At 40.7% G+C, this 22,491-nt stretch overlaps 1 protein-coding gene across 11 annotated transcripts in view; it reads left to right on the top strand.

Annotated features, from left to right (window-relative positions):
* The window catches only part of FAM193B (family with sequence similarity 193 member B), a 41,073-nt gene extending 29,233 nt beyond the window's left edge, over positions 1 to 11,840 (top strand). For 5 of the 11 annotated variants that reach the window (XM_074212291.1, XM_074212288.1, XM_074212284.1 and 2 more), the window contains 3 exons: positions 4,531 to 5,518; positions 5,925 to 6,000; positions 7,397 to 8,181. In XM_074212291.1, the coding sequence (XP_074068392.1) occupies positions 4,531 to 5,518; positions 5,925 to 6,000; positions 7,397 to 7,493 (1,161 nt within the window). In that variant the 3' untranslated portion in view covers positions 7,494 to 8,181. Of the gene's footprint in view, positions 1 to 4,530; positions 5,519 to 5,613; positions 5,798 to 5,924; positions 6,001 to 7,396; positions 8,182 to 11,205 lie in introns of those variants that run through there. The other 6 variants (XR_012473727.1, XR_012473726.1, XM_074212290.1 and 3 more) reach the window with 6 other exon arrangements.
* Positions 11,841 to 22,491: the final 10,651 nt, after the last annotated feature.

Genomic DNA, 22,491 nt, shown 5'->3' with positions numbered 1-22,491 from the left:
TGTTAGGTCCCAGGATAGATAAATGAGAATGGACACAACCACTACCATTAAAAAGCTAATAGTTTAAGGGGCAGCTAGGTGGTTCAGTGGATAGAGCACTGGCCCTGGAGTCAGGAGAACCTGAATTCAAATGTGGCCTCACACACTTAATAATTACCTAGCTATGTGGCCTTGGGTAAGCCACTTAACCCCATTGCCTTGCAAAAACCTAAAAAAGAAAAAAGCTTTAGTTTAGTAGGAGGGGCTCAAGACATGGGCACAAATAACTATACCAGGATTTAAAGTGTAACACAAGCCACATGAGGGGCATGACCGAATTCCCTTCAGAAGAGGGTAAGTTTCTCTTGATGGAAATTCTTCCAAGAAGAAGCTGGTGTTTAAATCAGATTTATTCTCTGGGAAAATACCTCAGACTAGGTTGTGTTAGAGCTGACCTCACTAAACCTTGTTTTCCTCAACTATTAGAGGAGGTAGGTAGAAATAGTTTCTCGGGGTTCTGATTTTGTGATCCTTTATCTATTGATTATAGTTAGCATTACTGATCAACAACACTTGATGGATAGGTCCCTGGGCTCATGTAAATGCTCTTGTGCTCCTTGGCATAGAATGAAAAGAGATTTGAACCTGGGTTCTTGTCTGTGCTGCCACCATTCTATGACCTTCAAGAGTCCCTGAACTTTTATCTATCTTCATTTTCTCACCTAAGGAATGAGGTTAATTATCTCCGTCTTATCCCAGGAGTTGTAAATAGAATCCCCCGAACTCTATTGGGAGATAGACAGGAAAGCCTTATGAGTAGTTCTAAGGGCAGGTGAACTTACTTACCTTGAAGAAATGGCCTGCTGGAGACTTTACCTAATTCATGGGCACTGGTGGGCCCTTAACTGAAGAAAGCTTGGCATAGTAGTTAGAGAGCTAGTCTTAGCTTGCAGAAGATCAGGCCCATGGGAGGCCTAGCTCTTGACTCCTGGTTTTGTGTGTAAAGAAAGTCACTCAGGTGATGGCTCAATTTTAGTTGAGGAACTTTTATAGTTGCAGGAAAGATATCATCTGCCTGGTAGTGGAATGCCCTCCCAGGGAGTTCCTTACACATATAAAATCACAAGGTCAAGGGGAAAAAATACAACAGTACTAAAATGAATATATCTGATCTTTGTGCCCTCTTGCTATTATGTGACATGCCACCAGGTGGCATGCATAATCATATCCCTGGCTCAATTACTAATTGTTACTGAAGCTACATGTAAATTATTATTGAATTGATTTCATGCATTCTGCATACATAGATTAATATTCCCTTTATATTTATTTAGTGTGGCTATCTTTAAAATGCTTTCTCATAAACGAACTTACTTAAAATCTTAGTATCCTAAGTGACTGGAGGTTGACTATTCCAGGTGGTGTGGCAGGATCACCCAGCTCAGGCACAAACTATACCTACTGGTAAAAAGTCAGTATTAGTGTAGTGGGAGGGACACTGGATATAGAGTCATTAAGCTAGATCTGGAGGTTCATTAGAGGCTGCCTAGTCCAACTTTCCTGGTTTATGTTGGAAGACATGGAAGTCCAGGAAGATTGTGACTTTTCTAAGATCACATAAGTAGTAAGTGTAAGAGGGAAGATTTGAATCCAGGCTCACAGATTTCAGTACCAATGTGCTTTCCATTGGATTGCACTGAGTCTCAAATACCGAATTTGACTCTTGACTCTTTTGATTTTTGGTTAAGGGATTTTATGCAAGTAATTTAACCTTTTTGGGTCTCAGATTCCTCATATGTAAAATTAGAAGGCAGGACTTCATGACTTCTTCTCATGTCTAAACTCTGTGATTTCTCTAGTCCAACCTCAACATAGCAAAAATCATTTGAGCACTTGTCCTCTGTTTCAATACCACAAGGATCTGAGAAAGGCAAGGACTGTTGGGGATATTTCCACTTTAGAAATTAGGAAGTCAGGATCTCATGAGGTGAAGCCATTTGTCTAAAGTTCCTTGATATTATCTCTTTTTTTATAGTCAAAAGAATCTCCTGGTTCAGTTCAGTCAGTTAATAATAAGCAACTGAAGTGTTTCCCTTGGCCAGGTAGTGTGCTAAAAGCCAAGGATATAGAGAAAGGCACCTCCCCTTAGGCAAAACAAAACATAATCCCTGCTTTCCAGGAACTCCTGATCTAAGCCAAGTCTGTGGTAATTTCAGCCCCTTCCTCACTTTAGATCTGTGAAGTAGGGAGTGCAGATATCATTTTCATGCTTTCACAAAGGAGAAAACAGCCTTGGGGAAGGAAAGTGAATTTGCTCATGGTGAACTTGCTAGATGGTAGAGCTGAGAGTCAGTCTTAAGACCATACCCCTTTGCCTCTTGTCCCACAGCTGATCCACTACAGCAAGAGGTCGATTCTCCAGATATTCAAGTTTCTGATGTGGTTAACACCTCAGCCATCGTGTGAATAGTTTTAGCAAGGCTGATCCCTTGTCACAGCTATATGGGAATATAAAACATGCTAAAAGGGATTATATATACTACATTGGGGTCAAGCTGACCAACTTCTGTGCACTTGTCTCATGGTCCTCACTTTCCTCTCCATCCTTGTGGTCCTCTGTTCACTCTTTCACTATAGAGACATGTAGTCTCTCTGGGTTTCTCTTTACATTTACATTGTCATTTAATCCAGAAAACATTTCACAGAATGGGGGTTTCTAGTTCAATTCATACCCAAGAAGGAATCCCTGTTGCAATTTACTTAACAAGTGGTTATACAGCTTCTTCTTGAAGACATCTAAAAAGGAGAAAGTTAGTATTTCCCTCAGCGACTCATTCTATATTGAGGTAGTTGAAATTGTTAGGAAGTTATTCATCTCTAAATTCAATGATTTCTCTAGTACTGGAGGACTCTTTTTACCTCCTCATCTTCTACCATCCCTTTTGGTTTTAAACTCAGGAACAAAACAAAATAAGTACAATCTTTCTTTCATATGATAGCCTTCAAATAATTGAAGCTAGCTATCCTATCTTCCCTGAATCTTCCCTTCCTTAGGCTTAAATATCTCCAGTTCCTTCAGTTATCATTATAGCATGCTTTTGTGACCCTTTATTACTTTTGCTGCCTTCCTCTGGGTGCTCCTGAGCTTGGCTGTGTCCTTCTTAAACTTCATATATATGGGTCTGATGACATCACCTTCTTATTCCTGGATGCTGTGTCTCAATGAAGTCCAAGATTGCATTAGTTGTTTTGGCTTCCCCATGACACTGCCAACTCACTGAAGTTGCAGTCCATTAAAACCCTCAGATATTTTTCAGACAAACCTCTGTTTAAATGTCTCCCCCATTAAAAAAAAATACTGGTAAAACTTAACATACATAGTCCCAAGGTCATTCTTCTCATTCTTTCTGAAGTGGTCCCCCTAGGTTCTGTTTCAGGAGGAAATGGCCAAACTGGTATTGATAGGAAATCTGTCATACATTTGTGACATACCTGCTCAGTGGCAGACTTGATGCCCACACTGTTACAGATTGTTCAGTTCCTCAAGTCTATAGGCCTAAATCTCTGTTGGTCAGTGGAAATCCTTCCTGAATCAGATAGAGCTCTTAGGTTGTAAACATTTTGTACTGGACAGTTGGCATACCCTCAGACATGGAAACGGAACCTCTCTTTGTGCTGTTACTTAGACCTGGATATGCTCCTGACTGTCAAGGTCTCACTTCTTTCCATCCAAACTATTTGTTCTTCCTTTTATTCTAGGAGCTTGATAACAGGGAGTATCGGGCAGTGCCACCTACCTGAGGGGTTGTAATCATAGTGAAATTAAACAATTTGATAGAGATTATACATGGATATTCTTTGTTTTCTAGAACAACTCTATGCTCTGTGCTCTTCTGTCTGTTCTCAAAGGTAGCACTGCATCTTAATCTTCAAAACAAATTGTTAAAATAGAAACAAAATAGTATTGAATCTACTCCCAATAAACTATTATAAAATTGAATTCTCCTACCTGACTTCTCCCTACCTTTCCTGGCTCATTGTGCTTTATCTCTGCACTCTTTTCAAGCCAAAGTGAGCTGGTGGGAACTCTCTTTACACATGGTGCTACAGCACTCATCCTTCATCAGGTGTGCATGTGTGTCCAGGCCTTTGCACAAGCCTGGAATGCATTCTCTATTCATTTCTGTCTCATAGAATCCTTGGTTTCCCTCAAAGCTTAGCCTACAAGACAGGACTGTTCTGTTATCCTCTAGTGGCTAGCCTCCTCTTGCTTGGAGAAGTTACTTTGTATGCACTTTTTGTATGTATATTATGTATTTTTAGGCATACAAGCTGCACCCCGTCAGAATGAAAGCTTCTTGAAGGAAGGGAAACTGCCTTTGTTTTTGTCTCTGTCCCCAGTGACTAGTATGGTGCCTAGCACGTAATATGTCCTTGATAAATACATTTTCAACGGATGAAGGAGAAGTGACTCCCAGAGAGTATGACCTCATGTCATGGCATTCCTGCTAGAAGGGCTCCCCCAACTAATTCTGCATTTTGTATTTGTAGGAGAAGGAAAAAGCTCAGCTGGAAGCTGAGGGCTCTAAGCGTGCTGATCGCAGTTCCCTGGCTGGTCAGGGTGCAGAACCATCAGGAGAGAAGCTCTTGGAGTGGCCCCAGCTTGAACTGGAGCGAGTCAATAGCTTCTTGACCAGTCGCTTGCAGGAGATAAAGAATACCATCAAAGAATCCATCCGAGCCAGCTTCAGTGTTTATGACCTTAATCTGGATGTGAATGACTTTCCTAAAAAGGCAGCTGTGCTGGAGCAGAGGGACATACTTTCTCGTCTCAATGGCTCGCCTGACCTGCAGGAGATTGGCCTAGATCTCTCCCCTTTGACTTTGGGTTCCTCCCAGAACCACACACTACACTCCCCCAGTGAGCTGGGCCCACCCCAGGATGAGAGAGTATCTCTTCCCCCACCTCCCACCACTGAGAATGGGCTACTTAAAAGGCTTAGTGCTGTGCCCAACCTCTCCCGGATGATCTGGGTTCAATCTCCGAAGGCTGCTGACTCAGTCCCTGAAGGGCTGGCTCCGAATGTGAAGGATGCAGTCTCCATCAATGGGCCTGAGCTCCCTGAGCCTCCACCTGGAGGAGGGGGGAGGCAAAAGAAGAATAAGAGGCAGAATAATCAGGCCAAGAAAAGTGAGACCTATGCAGTAACTGGGCATCAGGCTAAATTGGAGAGCCCCCCTACCAAGGGACAGGCTTCAGGAACCAGGCAATCAGCCAAGGGCCTGGAGCCCCCAGAAGGGCCCCGTGGGAACCGTTCAGGACCGAACTGGACTTGGAATGCTAAGTCTGAGAAAGGAAGCTTATGGAGAAGCCGGAAGAGTGAGGCCAAGATGGACCGGCTGGAGCAGGAATCCTTGCAGCCACCTGGCCCAGGGCACGGACCACTTGGGAGTGCAGCTGGGCAAGGGGCCTCACCACAGACCAAGGGAAAGCACAGGAAGAACCGGAACAAGATGGAGAAATCTACCCCTTCTCTCGGTGAGTGAAAAAAAGAGCCAGATTACTTTCTTTATTATTTTTCAGTCCTTTTCCCTACATGTGTCACCTTAGGATAGGTGTGTTTTGGATTTCAGTTTCATTGAGTTGGGGGACTTGTCAGAATATGAAGCAAAACACCATCCTGCCCTGTTCCAGCAGTGCCCTTCCCTCCTTCCATGCCCAGAAGGCCACCTGTTGACCATGGACTGGCTCTGTTTGTCACAAGAAAACCCTCTGTCTTGGACTTTGTATTTGTCCATGAAGCAGAGATAATAGGTTGTAAGTCCTTATTGGGAAGTATTTGGGGAGTTCTAGGCTGGAAGAACCAGCCATTTCAGGGTGAACTATACTTTGGGGCCAGGGAACTAGATGGTGGTGCTGAATGGCTTTGGGTATGTGTTGCTAGATGATGTGTTCCTGCCCAAGGATGTGGACGGAGTAGAGATGGATGAAACGGACCGGGAGGTGGAATACTTCAAGAGGTAGGTGGGGAAGGGGATAAAATCCAGGGACACCCTGGATCTGAGGACCTGTCTCTACCTTCTCCATTTAAGATGAATGCCTTGGACCTTTGCTCTACCAAGCATCACTGGTCAACCAGATACCACCATCACTCTTTTTAGACCCTGGAGAGCTATACTAAAATTTCTGAAATTCTTGACAGGGAAATCTGATGAGAACCTTTCTCTTCCTCTAGCCCATACTGACGAGTAGTTTGTATGCCTTTCATGTTCTCCTTTGGGTGACAGTAAGTTGGAAGTACAGAAAGATCCATCTTGTGCTGGAATCAGAATGATTGGAGTAGTCTTTCCTCCTCTTTGCTCACTGTCTTCTCTGTAGTCACTTAATGCAAGCTGAATTGATTCCAAGGTTACCAAGGTCAGTTTAGTTACTGTTTTGTTTCCAGAGTACATGACAGGGAGAAGAGTGAGATTAAGCAGGGTATCAGTCAGGATCCAAGTATTAATAGTTTTCCTGGTTTGTCTGTTAAGTCCTTGGTCATCTGTGACTTCTCACCAAGTGGCCAAACATAAGTGGCTCCCATTACTAGGGTCTTACTCTTATCAGCTCCATTAACAAGGAACATCTTGGCTAGACTGAGTGAATCGGGGACTAGATGGTGCCAAATCTGTAATGGACCAGAGCCCTGTTTGACTTGAGAGTTGCAGGGTTTCTTCCTAACCTCCCTATAATCCCCTACCCCACTTCCTGTACCATCTCAAACCCCCCACACACACAGCTCACCCTTCTGGAAATCAGAACAAATGAATAGTCAGTTTTTGCAATTTTCCACCTTTTTGTCATTGGAGGGCATTTCTTAGTTGTAGGATTTGGAGTTGGAATATACCTCATGGATCATCTAGCTCAACATTGCCCACAACAATGAGTAGTGACCCTGGGGTTTGATATCAGGTCTTGCTTCAAGGGCAGTTAAGTGGCATAGTGGATAGAGTGCCAGGCCTGGAGTCAGAAAGACTCCTTCCTGAGTTCAAATCTGGCCTCAGACTCTTACTAACAGTTATCCTGGTCAAGTCATGGCACCTTGTTTGCCTCAGTTTCCTCATCTATAAAATGAGCTAGAGAAGGAAATAACAAATCACTCCAGTATTTCTGCCACGAAAACCCCAAATGGGATCATAGAGTCGGGCATGACTGATTAATAATAAAAACTGACTCCATATCTGGTGCTCTTCTTTGTACATCACATTATACCTGATGTTTGAGAGGAGTGTAGTGAAAGTGGTGCTGATGGTTTGGGTGGCAGGTATATCAGACAGTCATCTGATCAGTTTGGTTTTCATCTTAATTGTGGAGAAGTTGCATCATGGCATGATGGGAGGAACATACGGAATTTTTTCCTTTTGTCTTTCCTACCAGATTCTGCCTGGATTCTGCAAAGCAGACTCGTCAGAAAGTGGCTGTGAACTGGACCAACTTCACCCTCAAGAAAATCACTTCCAGTGCTGCTCAGTGAGGTGTGAAGGGGCAGGGCACCATGCACCTCTGGGTGTGCCACATGGGGTGATGGGGAGCAGAGGGGGGCTTCTCCTGCCCACATACCCACTCCTCCTCCCAGACGCTCTGCCTCCTTGTGTCCTCTTTGCAGGACTGCCTGGTTATAGGAGAACTTGTCTGCACGCTCTGTGGACTGGAAAGCTCGGCATCCAGTGTAGCATTCCTGCCTCCTTTTCTTTTCCTACTCCCCACTGTGGCATTGTTTTCCTCCGGACGTCATTTTGTGAGCCTGAAGGCACAGGTATCCTTCCTGTCCTTCCTTTCTTCTTTGACTCTGAGCCTGACTTACTCCGGATCTATCTTTAGTGGTCAGGTGGCAAGGAGTTGGGAGGAAAGGAGACCACATCCTGTGCTCCATTCCCTCATCCCAAGGTGACTTGGCTTCTAAAGGACCCCTTTAATGGGACGCCTGGGGCCTTCCCTCTCCCCAGCTACCAAGTCCCCAGAGTTAAGACTCTGATGGGTCCAGGTCCCTTCTGTCTTTTTCATGTCTCATTTTTTGATAAAATAGGGGAGAGTACTGACAGACCCCCAAGAACTGGGGGCCTTGGTCGTGTCCTTTCTCTGTATCATACATTGACCCTCCCACTGGGTGTGTAGAAGGGCCATGCTGGACCCAATAAAAATTTTTAATTTTTTTAATTTTATTTTTAAAAAGGATATAATTTTTGTTGTTTCTTATTGGTTTTTCCATGCCCTCCCTCCTGCCTGGTCCCTTTGTTCTCCTTTACTCGAGTTTCCCTTCTCTATGGGTTCAAGAGATGCATGGGAACAATAGTCACTGGTCCTAATCTCATCCCTACTCCACATGACCTTTTCTAACACAGGCCATCAGAGAGCAAGGCCTGACTCCCCTGCTTCTGTTCTGTTGAGAGAGATTGTGGGGAGCATGGCACCCCGTATTAGCCGTCATTTCATATCCAAATGGGACTCCAGGGGAAGAACCTTTCTTGTTCTTTCCCATATACACAGAGCAGACCAGATGCAAAATAATAGGACATCCTTAAACACAGCCAGCCTCCATCCCCCAGTCCCTGCTGTAGTCCAGCTCAGGGGAGTCTGGAATGATTTTGAGCAGGAAGAAGACCCTTCACATCATCTTGTTCAGCTCCCTTACTTTACTGCTGAATAGAAGTGGAGGCCCAGAGAGTGGAAGGAATTTCTGCAAGGTTAAACCAGATAGTAAATTATAGAGTAAGAATTTGGACTCGAGCCCTGAGTCTAAATCCTATGTTGCAGCCAGGGACAGTCATGAAGGAGAAAGGAAGGTCCTTGAGATGTGGGGAGTGTTTTGTAGGAGACCAGGAGATGTTAGCAGGATGGTTGAAAGTGTCTGAAAATGGGGAGCTTGGCCCCCAGATAGGAAGCCTTCCATAAGAACCACACCCACCCTCTATTGTTATGGACTGAGAGAACCATCATTTCCTCCCAGCTCTCTCCCATATCCCCTTCCAGACACATCCTTCAGCCTGCTGGCCTTTGGCCTCCATGGACAGCTGTTTGCCTGAGAGCTTGATTATTATACTAAAGGCTGTAGTGGCTGTCCTTCAGGACCTGGGGAAACTGCCTGGAAAGGGAGGAAAAATGGGATTCCATTTTTTTGGGGAGAACTCAGGAGACAATGGTCTTGTTATTAAACTTGGCCCAGGCCCATCTTCCCATCTCTAGAACCTTCTGTAGCAGGGGAGTGGAGGCCTTGGAGGGGGGTTGGACTGGCAGTGGATGTTGCCACACTGGCCAGCTGTATGCTGGCCTCAGGCATGGAGAGAGCCTGCTTTGTCCCATTGCTTCCCCACCAGCTCTCCTTTCCTCCCTTCCAGTGAAGTTGGGAATCCTCTCAACGTCTGGCTACAGGCAGAGTCATTTCATTCTGTAATAAGTGGTTCCAGGATTCTTCCTCACTGCTCCTCTCCACTGTTAGGAATGCTCTCCAAACCTCCTGCCTTCCTCTGAAATTGGGACACCTTCTATTCCTGAACACATTTATTGGATCCAGAACCTTTAGAGGTCACCTGGCCCATCCTCAGCATCCCTATTCCCTTATTTTACGGTAGCTTGCTCAAAGTTAAAGGTGATTAAGTTGTTTAGCCAAGTCTAGAACCTCCCAAGCCTCTAACTGTACTCCAGATCCAATTCTCTTTTCACTCCTGGTATCAATGCCCCCCAGGCCAGCTACGTGGGGCCTCTGACTTGACTTGCTGAACACAGAAGTATCTGATAAACTCTTAATTTTAAGTTAAGTGGCAACAGGTTCCCTAAAAGATGAACACTTAACACCAGCCCCTCAATCTTATTCCAGTTCTTCTCATTTCTACCCTGGGATGAACCTGGAAGTTCTTAGGGTTCTGTTCCTAACTTTGCCATTAACAGTGGGGTAAGAAGCCTTTATAGAATTCAGCAAGAATACTGAATACCCCTTGAGAGCAGCTGGGATTCCCTTGGTCATGTTCCATTTAGGTGACCTCATTTGTCTACAGACTCCCTCTGGGCAGTCAAGGTTACCCCTATACACTTGAGCTGACCCAAGAGGTGGGAGGTTAAAGGGAATCAGGTTCCCTAGGCAGAACAAATACCTCCAACCTATTGGAGAGAGCCCTTCCTCAGGATAGACAAGTACGTACCGGCTTTATGAAATTCTTTTTCTTCTGTCCTCCAAGCCCCAATATCCCTTCCAGGAGGGATTCAGGGAGGCAGGATTAATGATAGACAGGAGCACAAAGCCTGCAAGCTCAGAATTACTGCTCTGACTTTTCTCCTGGTTTCTTGCTAACTCTACCCACAGCCTTATGGGAGTTAATATCACATACCCCAATCTTCTCTTGTGCTTCTTCCCTAATCTTTGTACTTTCCCCTTGGATCTGTGGAGCCAACATTTCCAGCCAGCTTCGTCTGAGTAGTTGGCTGAATGGCCTGAAACTGAAAGGCAGAGGTCTCCACTAGCTGCCTTTCCTTTCCCCCTTTCCCTCTGACTTAAGTATGGAGAGCTGAGCAGCCAGGGTTGTTAATAGCAGATGCTGACAATTATAGGAATGTCTGGGAAGGGGAAGCTGGAGGAGGAGTCGTCAAGGTAACAAAGATCTGAACACCCGGAGAGAGCAGCAAAATCTCAGGGTCTTAGAGACACATAGCCAGAGGCCATCTAACTGGGGCTGGCCACCTCCAAGAATGGCTGGACTCCGTCTTTCATCAGAGAAGACAGGAGCCTGGCATTTGCTGGGAGGTGCTGGTTCTGCCACCCCAAGGGAAACAGGATTTGGTGGTGGTGGGTGCTTAAGACAACCTCTTGCCCTAGGGAGGACCAGCCTTAGGAGCAAAAAGGGTCCTTTGTGCTCACCCCAGGAGGTGGTTCCATTTTCCTTGAGGCCTAGAACACCTTTTGAATGTACCCACTATATTCTGTCCTGTCTCTCTCCTCCCAAGCATGTGTTCTCCCTCCTGTGACTGGGGGAATGGGAATGGGGATTGAAGGCAATCCAGATATCCTGATAAACGTTTTTGATTTCCTTTTGTAACCTAAGGAGTGGAAATGGCAGGCAGGCCTTCTCCTGTTGCCATGGTGATCACACGGGTGGAGGTTGGAATAGTGAAGGGGTTGGAACCATTCCTGATGTATGTTGAAATCCTGAACAGGAAGAGAAGCTGCTTGTGTTATCACCCTCTTTTTTCCCCAGCCCCTGCCTGGTCCAACTGAACTATTCTTCTTCAGGATGGTCGTAGCTCTTGGGTATTGGCTGAATGTCTGGAGAGAAAATACTTTCCCTCCTGCCCCCTCCTGCCCTCACAGTGGCTCTGTCATTCATACCTGTCCACTTGACCACCTAAGAACCCCTCTCCCCGGATGAACCAAAACCTGGATTGACACTGAGCTGTGATGGAAACAAACTCTGGATCTTCGAAAAGCCGATTTCTGGTGCTAGCCAGCCTCCACACTTGGAGCCCGGACTGGGACGGGCTGCTCCCCCAGGGTACTGTGGGGCAAAGGAGCTGGTGGAATTGCCTGCCCAGCGCTTCTCTCTGTGTTTGGTTTTTTATTCTTTACTTTTGATACTGTGAAGATCTTTCATGCTGAAAGATTAAATGACATTTGGACACAGGCAGTGTGCACAGTGATTTGTTCATCTTGCTTAGGATTAGATCAGGCTAAGGTTGGTTGCAGGCATGGACCTGAGGGGTCTTCATGGGGATGAGGGGGCAACAGGGTTCCCACCATCCATCCTCCCTGTGCTGGGGGGGGGGGAGCCACTGGACAATCCAGCTTGCTTCAGCTCCAGTGGCTACTCTTGTTTCTTTACCTCACTTGATATGCACACTCCAGTCTCAGCCTCCTTTTGCTCCATTCTGAACTGTATGATGTCTAGCCTCATGGAATCCCTATGAGATGAGAGCTCTGAAGAAGTTGGGTTGGGGGAGGTGGGGGCAAGGGTGGGGGACAGATCAGAATCATTAAAAATAGCACAGTTTCCCAAGCAAAATCTAGACTGCTCTCCTGAATTCTGGGTCCAGTTCACTGTTTATCTACTTCCATTCATTCAACAAGCATACTTAACAGTACCTACTCTGTGAAAGGCGCATAAAGCAACAATAACAAAAACTGTTGCTGCACACCAAGGAGTGTAAATTCACCAGGAGAATACAGAAGTTTTATAGATAATTGTATACAAGAGGTTTTGAAGAGGTAGGGAGCACTGAAGACAAGAGCTTGGTCCTCCTGACCTTGTCCTGTTTTCTGATAAAATAGTTCAACAGGCAACTTCTGGTCATTCCAGATACTAGCCATTTTTTTTAAAGTTAATTTGTTCAATGTAGATGGTTAGACTAGTTTCCTATCACTGGATTTTATGGAGGACTCTTTGCTAGGGTGATAAGGATATTAGTGAATAAGGTCATTTAGAACTCACCCATTAGTCAAAAAAAAAAGCGTTCTTTTCTGAACTCTGCAGAGTCCACCTCTTTCATGCCACTGTCAAATAGCTTAGGTGAGCATACATCTGTTTTATGTCTCAATTGGTATTAATGCTCAGTGAATCATTGAACAAAAGCTATTTAGTTTTATCTAATTTTAACCTCAAGGCTCCATTCCCTTCCAAGTTTAATGCTTTCTTTTTCTTTTTTCTTTTTTTTGTTTTTGCAAGGCAATGGAGTTTAGTGGTTTTCCCAAGGCCACACAGCTAGGTAATTAAGTGTCTGAGGTCAAATTTGAACTCAGGTACTCCTGACTCCAGGGCCGGTGCTCTATCCACTTGCGCCACCTAGCCTCCCCGCTTTTTTTTAACTTTCAATCCTTTTATTTTTTTTTCACCTTTTAGTTTGTGTGACCCTAAAGATATAGTATATAGGGGATTCTATTAAAGCCTGCCTGTTTCCTTTATACATATACATATATATGTATATGTATATATACACATATATTTATATGACATTGTAAAAGCATGCTTAGATTTTATCTAAAGATTTACATAGAGATGAGAAAATAAACACATGTGTTAGTAGTTGCCAATCTTAGTTCTTTTTATGAAAGAATCACTATATAGTATGTTATTTTGGAATCTCCAGAACAGACTAGGTACACAAGACCCAGAAGTAATTGAATATGACAAAAGAGTGTTCAATAAAACCAGACTCCTAACTTCTGGAATAATGACCAATAACCTGGTGGGAAAACAAAAAATAGTCTTGACAGAAATTAGGTATAGACTAACTTCTGATATACTACATACAATAAACTCCATATGGATATAGAACCTAGATCTAAAAGATCATCAGATAGCATAGAAGAAAATATTTTTCACAACTGGCTAGAGAAAGCAATCTTTCTTAAAAAAATTTATATATTTTATGTTTTTCAATTACATACAATGGTTTCTACCAATCTTTTTTTTTTTGCAAGGTTTTGAGTTTTACAATTTTTCTCCCTCTCCCCCCAAAAAAGACAATCTGATATAGGCTTTACATTTGCATCCATGATAAGCATAGGTCAAAATTGAACCTGAGAGAAGAATCAGATTAGGGAAAATTCTTTATCAAACAAGATTTTTTTAACACAGGAGAAATTTTTTAAAAAGTTGAAAAAGTAGGGGCAGCTAGGTGGCATAATGGATAAAGCACCGGCCTTGGAGTCAGGAATGCCTGGGTTCAAATCTGGTCTCAGACACTTAATAATTACCTAGCTGTGTGGCCTTGGGCAAGCCACTTAACCCCATCTGCCTTGCAAAAAAAAAAACAACAAAAAAGTTGAAAAAGTTAACTCAAGAAGGAAACGGGAAAAATCTACAGCAAACTTGTCTAATAAAGTTCTGGTTTCTAAGATAGCTATGAAATTGAATTAAATATCTAAGAACAAGAGCTATTATTCTGAAGAGGATAAGTGGTCAAAGGACATGGTTATGCAGTTCCTCAAAAAAAAGTGAAATCAAACTTTTTAACTTTTCATATAAAAAGTTGTTCCAGGGGCAGCTAGGTGCTGCTCAGTGGATAGAGAACCAGCCCTGGAGTCAGGAGCACCTGAATTCAAATCTGGCCTCAGACACTTAATAATTGCCTAGCTGTGTGACCTTGAGCAAGTCACTTAATCCCATTGCCTTAAATAAATTTTTAAAAAAAGTTGTTCCCAAATCACTAATAAGAGAAATACCAATTAAAACTGTACTTCCACTTAACACTCATCAGATTAGCCAAGATGACAAAAAAAATGACAATTGTTGGAGTTGCTATGGTAGGATGCACATATTAGGGTGCTGTTGATGAACTATGAAGTGGTTAAACCTGTTTTGAAAAGTCACTGAATTATGCAGATCCTTTGACCCAGTAATGTAAGTATTAGACTTGCTGCTTAATGAGATCAAAGAAAGAAGGATCCATATATATAAAAGTATTTAATAGTAGCACCTTTTTATTGTAGCAAAGAATTAGAAACAGTATTCCTCAATTGTGGAGAGGCTAAACAAATTAGAATATATGAATGTAATGAAATATTACTGTACCATAAGGACTACAACATTGTAAAAGAAAAGAACTGAAAGACTAAAGAAGTGGGATGAATGCAGTGATCAATCTAGAAGATTGGTAAGTTATGTTTGATGGGAATGGTGGTAGACAAGAGGCAAGGAATGGTATATATACACTTTAATACATTGCCAATGTGTGTATTTTATATAATTATTCTATGTTGCAAGGGAGGGTTTGGGGGTGGTAGTGGCAGAGGGAATTAAGTCATAGTGATTTAGTTTTACAGTTGTGTCCAAATCTATGTGACCCATGAACTTTGTTAATGAGGTTTTCTTGGCAAAGACACTGGAGGGGTTGACCATTTCCTGCTCTAGCATGTGCCCATTTCACAGGTAAATGGGGCTAAATGACTTGCTCAGGGTCACCGTTAATAAGGAACTGAGACTGGATTTGAACTCAGATCTTCCTGAGTCCAAGCCTAGTACACTATCCACTGTTACCACCTAGCTGCTATTGAAAGTGATACCAAAAAAAGGGGGAGGAAAGAAATTAGAAAGAGCTTTACATAAATATTCATACATAACATATATAATGTATATTTATATAAAATATGTGTGTAGAAACTTGTTTTCTTGAGAAGCAGTCCTTGAGTGACTTTAAAATTGTTTTGTCAATATTTATTTTTTCCAGTTACACATAAAAGTAGTTTTCAACATTCATCTTTATAAGATTTCGAGTTCAAAAATTTTCTCCCTTTCTCCTCATTCCCTCCCCAAGATACCAAGCAATCTGATATTGGTTATACATGTGCAATCATGTTAAATATATTTCTACATTAGTCATGTTGTAAAAGAAGAACAGAACAAAAAAGAAAAAACAAAATTCCTAAAGAAAGCGAAAACAGTATGTTTCAATCTACATTCAAACTCCATTAGTTCTTTCCCTGGATGTGGATGATGCTGATTTGTCTGTGTCTTTTTGATCATGTGGCTGTTTTTTCAGACTTCATGTACTGTAGATTTGAGGGAAGGTGGCCCAGTTTTCTTCTTAATTCACACTCCTAGTTGACAGAAGCTTCTGTGACCTCAATTACTATCCCTAGGCTAACCCCCCCCCCCCCAAGCTTTATATCTAGTTTTTCCTCTCTCAAGCTTTAGTCCTATATCACCTTTGGCACAAACCAAGTCTGACAGTATTACAGGTATCCAAAACTTAACACATCCAAAACAGAACTCATCTTTCTTCCCAAGTTACTCTTCTTCAGAACTTTATTATTTCTGTAGAGGGAACCATTATCCTTTTAGTCACTCAGGTTTATAACTTAAGTGTCATTTCCCCATGCCTTATTCTCACCCCACATCTATTGTATTGACATGTCTTGTTTCTATTTTCACTTCTGTTAATCAGTCCCCTTCTCTCCACTTACACAGCCAACACCTTGGTTCAAGACCTTACCTCTCACCTAGACTTACTGATCTCCCTGTCTTGTCTCCACATCTGTCTTCCTCAGTTACCAAAGGAATTTTCCAAAAATGCAGGTCTGATCATATTGCTCTTCTACTCAGTAAACTCTAGTGCAGAGATTCTTCCCTATTTTTTGTGATTAGTGTGTCACAATTAGTAAAGCCTATTGGACCTCTTCTCACAATCAGATTTTAAATTCATAAAATACATAAGATTGCTGGATCAATTGTATTGAAATAGTTCTCAAAATATTTTTAAAACAAATTCATGGGCCCTGGGTTAAGTAACCCTGCTAGTTCCTTTCTTTTAGCTCCAGAAACTCCTTGGTTTGGCACTGAAAGCCCTTGACAACCTGACCCTAAACCTACTTTTCCAACCTTATTTTGTGTGACCATCTTACAGACTAAAGTCCAATCAAACTGACCTTTCTGTTCCCAGTTCATGAGCTTTTGCATTGGCTAAACTTCATATCTGGAATGTCCTTCCACCTCACCTCCACCTCTTAGAATCTCTGGTTTCCTTTGAAGTTCAAATCAATGATTACTTTAGTTCACATGAAGCCTGTCTTAATCCTACAGCTGTTACATCCTTCCCCCCAAAATTATTTTGTCTCATATATACATATATTAATAATACATGTTTTCTGTTTCATCTGAACTATAAACTTGAAGACAAACTCACTTTTGTCTTTGAATCTCTCTGCTGTTTAGCACAGTACCTGCCATATGCTACATGTTACAGATATTAGTAAATTCATCGGTTTGTAAATATAATCAACAGTGAAACACAATCACTACAAAAAATGCTTGCAAATTGTATTTTGCATGTGTATCTTGCCATTCCAGTTTCATAAACTAATGATCAACAAGCATTTGAGTACATGCTGTTGGATATATTGCCATCCTCAGTGTCTAGAGATGAAAAAAATGACAACTCCCGCCTTTCAGGAACTATGATCTAGTCAAGAAACCTGTGATTATAATATAAGTTCAAAAATTAAGTTCACAAGAAAAGCGAATGGGTCAGGAGATCAAAAGAGGGTGTACGAGACACTTTACAACAATTTTATTTGAATCTTACAACAACCTGAGGTTAGCAGGCAGAGAGGTCTAAGTGCTGTTATCTCCATTTTAGAGGTGAGCAAAATGAGGCAGAAATTAAGTGACTTGCCCAGGGTCATGCAGTGAGTGTCTGAACCTGTATTTGAATTCAGGTCTCAGACCCTAGGGCCAGCATTATAGCTCTACCCAATTGCCTTGGGGAATTTTAGGGAATACATTTTGGAGGAGGTGGCACCTGAGCAGGCCCTTACTTGTCAATAGGAAAGCATGGCAAAAGGCTACATTGAAGGCATGGAGAATAATCTGCTAAGGTCATAGACAGGAAAGAGCATAATAAGAAAAACAGCAACTAGATCAAAATTCTTCTCAGGACCTTTCCTGTATACACATACATCATTCATAGTCATTCCTTATAACAAAAAAAAAATTCTTTAAAAGAAAGAAAAGACGGAATAATTAACAATGGGCAACACATAAAAAAGTTAATTGTTCTTAACTAGGAGTTTGTTGATATCTGCTGCATCCCTTTACATTGCCTTTTGTGTGACACTCTCTTCAAAAGTAGTTGAATTCTTTGTCTCTGACTGCCATATAGTAGCACGTTGTTTTTTTGTTTGTTTTTTTAGGTTTTTTCAAGGCAAATAGGGTTAAGTGGATTGCCCAAGGCCACACAGTTAGGCAATTACTAAGTGTCTGAGACTGGATCTGAACCCAGGTAGGTACTCCTGACTCCATGGCTGGTGCTTATCCACTGCGCCACCTAGCCGCCCCAACATATAGAATATTCTTGTAAAGAATTTGTATACTTGGAAGAACAGGTTTGTAATTATCCATGTTCTCTTGGTCACCCTTTTCCAGTGGATTTTTTTTTCACTGATCGAGTATCATCTCCTCCTATATGTCCCTTGTATATTAGTCATCATACCCTTACAGATGTGTCTCCTCCTGCACAGATTACTATTTCTGATCTACTTATTTTCTGTCTTAGTACCCTTTCTTGCCATTTCTACTTGTTCTATAAGCATATCTGGGATTGTTATGCTACAGTCTCAATGTAGTGGTTCCACTGTCCTTGATGGAGAAAAGTTTCTTATAATTTAAAAAATTTTCCTCCCATTTTCTTCTATTTTCATTTTTCCTTTTTCTTCTTTGAATGCCCTTGGGTTGACTTTGCTTTAGTTGGATATCTTGCTAAGCTTTCTTTAAACTAGTTTTAATTTCCATTCTTATAGAATATCATTAAAAAAATTTAAACCTTTTTATTTAAATTTTTTCTTTTCCTCCCCCCATCTATTGAGAAGGCAAGAAATCCTGTACACATTATACATATAAAGTCATGCAAAACATATTTTCACATCAGCCATGCTGTAAAAAAGAAAGGAAGAGGAAGGGGGAAGAAAGAAAAATAAAAAAGGAAAAAATATGCTTCAGTTTGCACTGAGAGTTGATTAGTTCTCTTTTTGAAGGTACATTTTTCATCATGAGTCCTTTGGAACTATTATGAATCTATATTTTTTATAATTTTAAATATTTATTTTAAATAAATATAAAATGAGAAAAGAAAAAATACACAACATGAGAGGCATCGATATAAAAAAATTTTCCACTTCAAGAAAATTTGGGAGGTAGAGCCAAGATGGTGGCATGAAGGCAGCATTCCCCAAGAACTCCGATCCCCCAAACCCCCCAAAAAACTAAAGGATGGCTGTAGTCAAAATTTAGCAGGACAGAACCCACTTCAAGAAAATTTATATAATAAGTACTACACATTATTTCCAAAGTTGCCCAGCTTTTCTTTGTTTCCTTGTGGGTTTTCTTTTCTTTTTTTAGAAATTTTATATATTTAAGGCAATGGGGTTAAGTGACTTGCCCAAGGTCACACAGCTAAGTGTCTGAGGCTGGATTTGAATTCAGGTCCTGATACCTTATTCACTGTGCCACCTAACTGCCCCCGAGTTTTCTTTTCTTCTATATTGTGCATTTAATTTTTTTCCCATTCTCCCCCGCCCAAGAAGCCTACAATTAACCATGGATATGTATGTGTGTGTATATATATGTATATATATATGTGTGTATGTATGTATATGTGTGTATATGTATGCACATGCAAACACCTATAAACACATTTATGCAAATATGTAAGACTGTAATATGCTTATTTCCATTTGTCATCTGCTTCTCTGAATGTGATTATAATCTTCCTTTATAACTTGGCCATGACATTCCTGTAACTTTTCTTCCTGAGATTGATTTAGGTGGTAACTGATTTTTTTTATTTCTGCTTTGCTTTCTTGTTCTGGAACTTCAGGGCTATTTTCCTTGATAGTTTTTTATAATACTGTATCAGTATTTTTTTAAAATCATAAATTTCAGGTAATCTGACTTTTAGCATTATTTCTCTTTGATCTGTTCTACAGATCAGTTTTTTTTGATGAAATGTTTCACATTTTCTTCTATTTGTTCATCCTTTTAATTGTTTTATTTCTTGGTTGTCTTAGGGTATATCATTAGCTTCCCTTTACCTAATTCTAGTTTTCAAGGAATTTTTTTATTTAAGTTTTTAGATTCTCCATTTCAAGTTGGTTGACTTTGTTTTCATAAATTTCTTAATTTTCTTGGATTGCTTATTTTTTCCTAAGTTTTCCTTGATCTCACTTATTTGATTTTTAAAAGTTTTTTCAAAAACTTTTTGCAGGGGCCAGCTAGGTGGCACAGTGGATAGAGCACCACACTTGGTGGTGAGTTCAAATTTGCCCTCAGACACTTAATAATTGCCTAGCTATGTGATCTTAGGTAAATCACTTAACCCCATTGCCTTAAATAAATTTAAAAAAATTTGTGCTTGGGATCATTTTACTGTGAATTATTATACTGATAAGAGTTAACTTTTACAATTGATTATTGTTACTGTTCATATTTCTCTCCCAGTCCTTCTCACTTCACTTTACACAAGTTCATATAAGTCTTCTCAGGGTCTAAAACTATCCTCTTCATCATTTCTTACAGCACAATGGCATTTCAGCTAGAATGTGATTTTTAAAAACCTTCCTGTTCCTTTCTCAAACCTTCAACAAGGATGTTATCAATGTATCAAAGTCTTGATGGGAAAGTAGTCATTTGATTTGAAGATTGTTATGAACTTTTTTTGCAAACTGCATAATCATAACTTTTGATCAATTACCCTCTGGGGAACTGATTGAAAAATCAGTCCCTCAACAAATTCAGTCACTTCCATCAGGGCCATCTAGTCCAACTTCTCATCTTTGTTTTCTTTAACCTTTCCTACTTCTTCATACAGCATATCTGGGATTGTGAAGATATATTCCAAATGTGATTCCTCTGTCTTTTATGGCAGAGTTTGTTTATTTTTACAGATCTTTTCCAATTTTCCTCTCTCTTCCTTCTAGCTTCATCCTTAAGTGTTCTTGGGATACTGTTGCTTATTTTTTTCCCCTCTGCTTCTCTTGCTGTTTTATCAGGCAATTCTGATCTTAATCTTTTCTCATCCAAGTCTTCCAGAATTCAGGCCTTGGGGGAAATTAATCTGCTAATTTTGGGACCTCTTTCCCTAGACAGAAGACCATGTTTTAGCTTCACATTCCATCCAATTATCCACTCAAGACATCTCTGCCTACCATTGTTGACCTTTACCTCTCCCCAGAACCAATCTTCTCCACATTGGACTTGAAATCTGAATCTTAGACCTTTTCTTCCAGAATCCATACCTCCGGTCCCTGAAGAAGTTAATGTAATTTTTGGAACTCTATACCTCAGACCTGATCCAGATGATTGGTGTCTAAGTTTGTGGAAATTTACCACTTAAGCCTACTACAAATTTATAGACTGATCTTAGACACCAGACTAGGTTTTAGCTTCATGTGTCATATAGCTCTCCATCCAGACCGATTCACCATCTGCCTGTGACTGTTGACCTGTTATATATCTACCTCCTTTCCACCTCACTCCTTAGCTTTGTTATTGCTCTTCTATGTATGTTGTTTTCCCCTATTTGGATGTACATTCCTTGAGGGCAGCTCAAGGAAAAAAACAACAACATAGCACATAGTAGATGTTTTATAAATACTTTTCATGCTTTCTCCTAGCTTCATATAGAGAAAATTGGCCTAGCTTTGGAGTTAGAAACCTAGCCTTGTGTCCCTGCTCTGTCCCTATTTTTATGATTTTGAGAAAATCATACTTGCACTACCTACCAATGGAGATTGTTGTAGAGAAAATATCCATCAATCCTAAAACACTATAGAAATAGGAGGTATCCCTTTGGAGATGATTCTTGCCCCAATTCCCTAACAATTGTGATAGAATGAGAGAATATAACTGTAGAGCACTACAAATTTTTGTTTACTATCAGCACACATATTTTAATATTTCCATGGATCTGTGAGCTTTCATTAGTGAATATCATTGATTCATGCCTTCTTGTCTAGTTCTTATCCATGTTCTCTCATAGATCTTTTAATTTTTTTCCCTTTTTTATTGTGAACTTGACAATCACCAATAGATACAAACATCCCCAGTACATAAAGAAAAAATGATTGTATATGAAATTATGAATTTCTGTTACATACATTTTTAAAAGTGTATATTAAATTTAAAATGGTAGAACTATTTTACTGTGTCCCCTTCTGAACTTTGTTTTCTTCTGTGGTTTTGTTTTATTAATGTTTTCTTTTTGTGTCTGTTGGTTCTCCCTATCCCATTCCACACAAACATATCAAAGATCTCCCCAGTGGAAAATAAGTATTCAAACTAATCATCTATATATGGCTATATATGAAAATGAGCATCTCATTCTGTGCCTTTAGTTTGTCATTGCCTTGTCAAGAAGCAGAAGGCATGCTTTGTCATCAGTGTTTTTCAAGTCATAATTATCATTTCATTGATCAGGGTTCTGAAGTTTTTCAGGATTATTTTCTTTTACTTTATTTCATTTGTCAAGCAAATGGATTTCATATTTTTGCCTATTTCACTCTGTCAGTTCATAGACTCTTACCAATTTTCTTTTAATTCTTCATATTTATTTCTTGTAGTGCAGTAATATGTCCACATACCGTCATTTGTTTAGCCATTCCCTAATTGATGGGCACGCTCTTTGTTTCCAGTTATCACCACCAAAAAAGTTTAAATATGCATACATATGTATGTGTACAGTGTACACAATATATATTAAAACAACATATTTATGTATCTATACACATACATATATGTTTAAACATGTATACATATTTATCCCCCCATGGGTACTTATTGCTCTTCCCTTCTTTGAGGTATTTGCTTAGTAGTGGTATTACTAGGTAAAAGGTTTGTACAGTTTGGTTGTTTTTGGAGTATAATGGATTATTCCAAATGATTTTCCAGAACTGTTCATAGTTTCTGTAATGGTGCCATAGCATGCCTATCCTTTCACATTACGTTTAACCTTTGCCATATTCAGCTTTCGGCAATTTGAAAGACAAAGTATGAAACCTC

The sequence above is a fragment of the Macrotis lagotis genome, chromosome 1 (genome assembly GCF_037893015.1).
Source record: "Macrotis lagotis isolate mMagLag1 chromosome 1, bilby.v1.9.chrom.fasta, whole genome shotgun sequence".
Lineage (NCBI taxonomy): Eukaryota > Metazoa > Chordata > Mammalia > Peramelemorphia > Peramelidae > Macrotis > Macrotis lagotis.
This window is presented reverse-complemented; position numbering and strand designations above follow the sequence as displayed.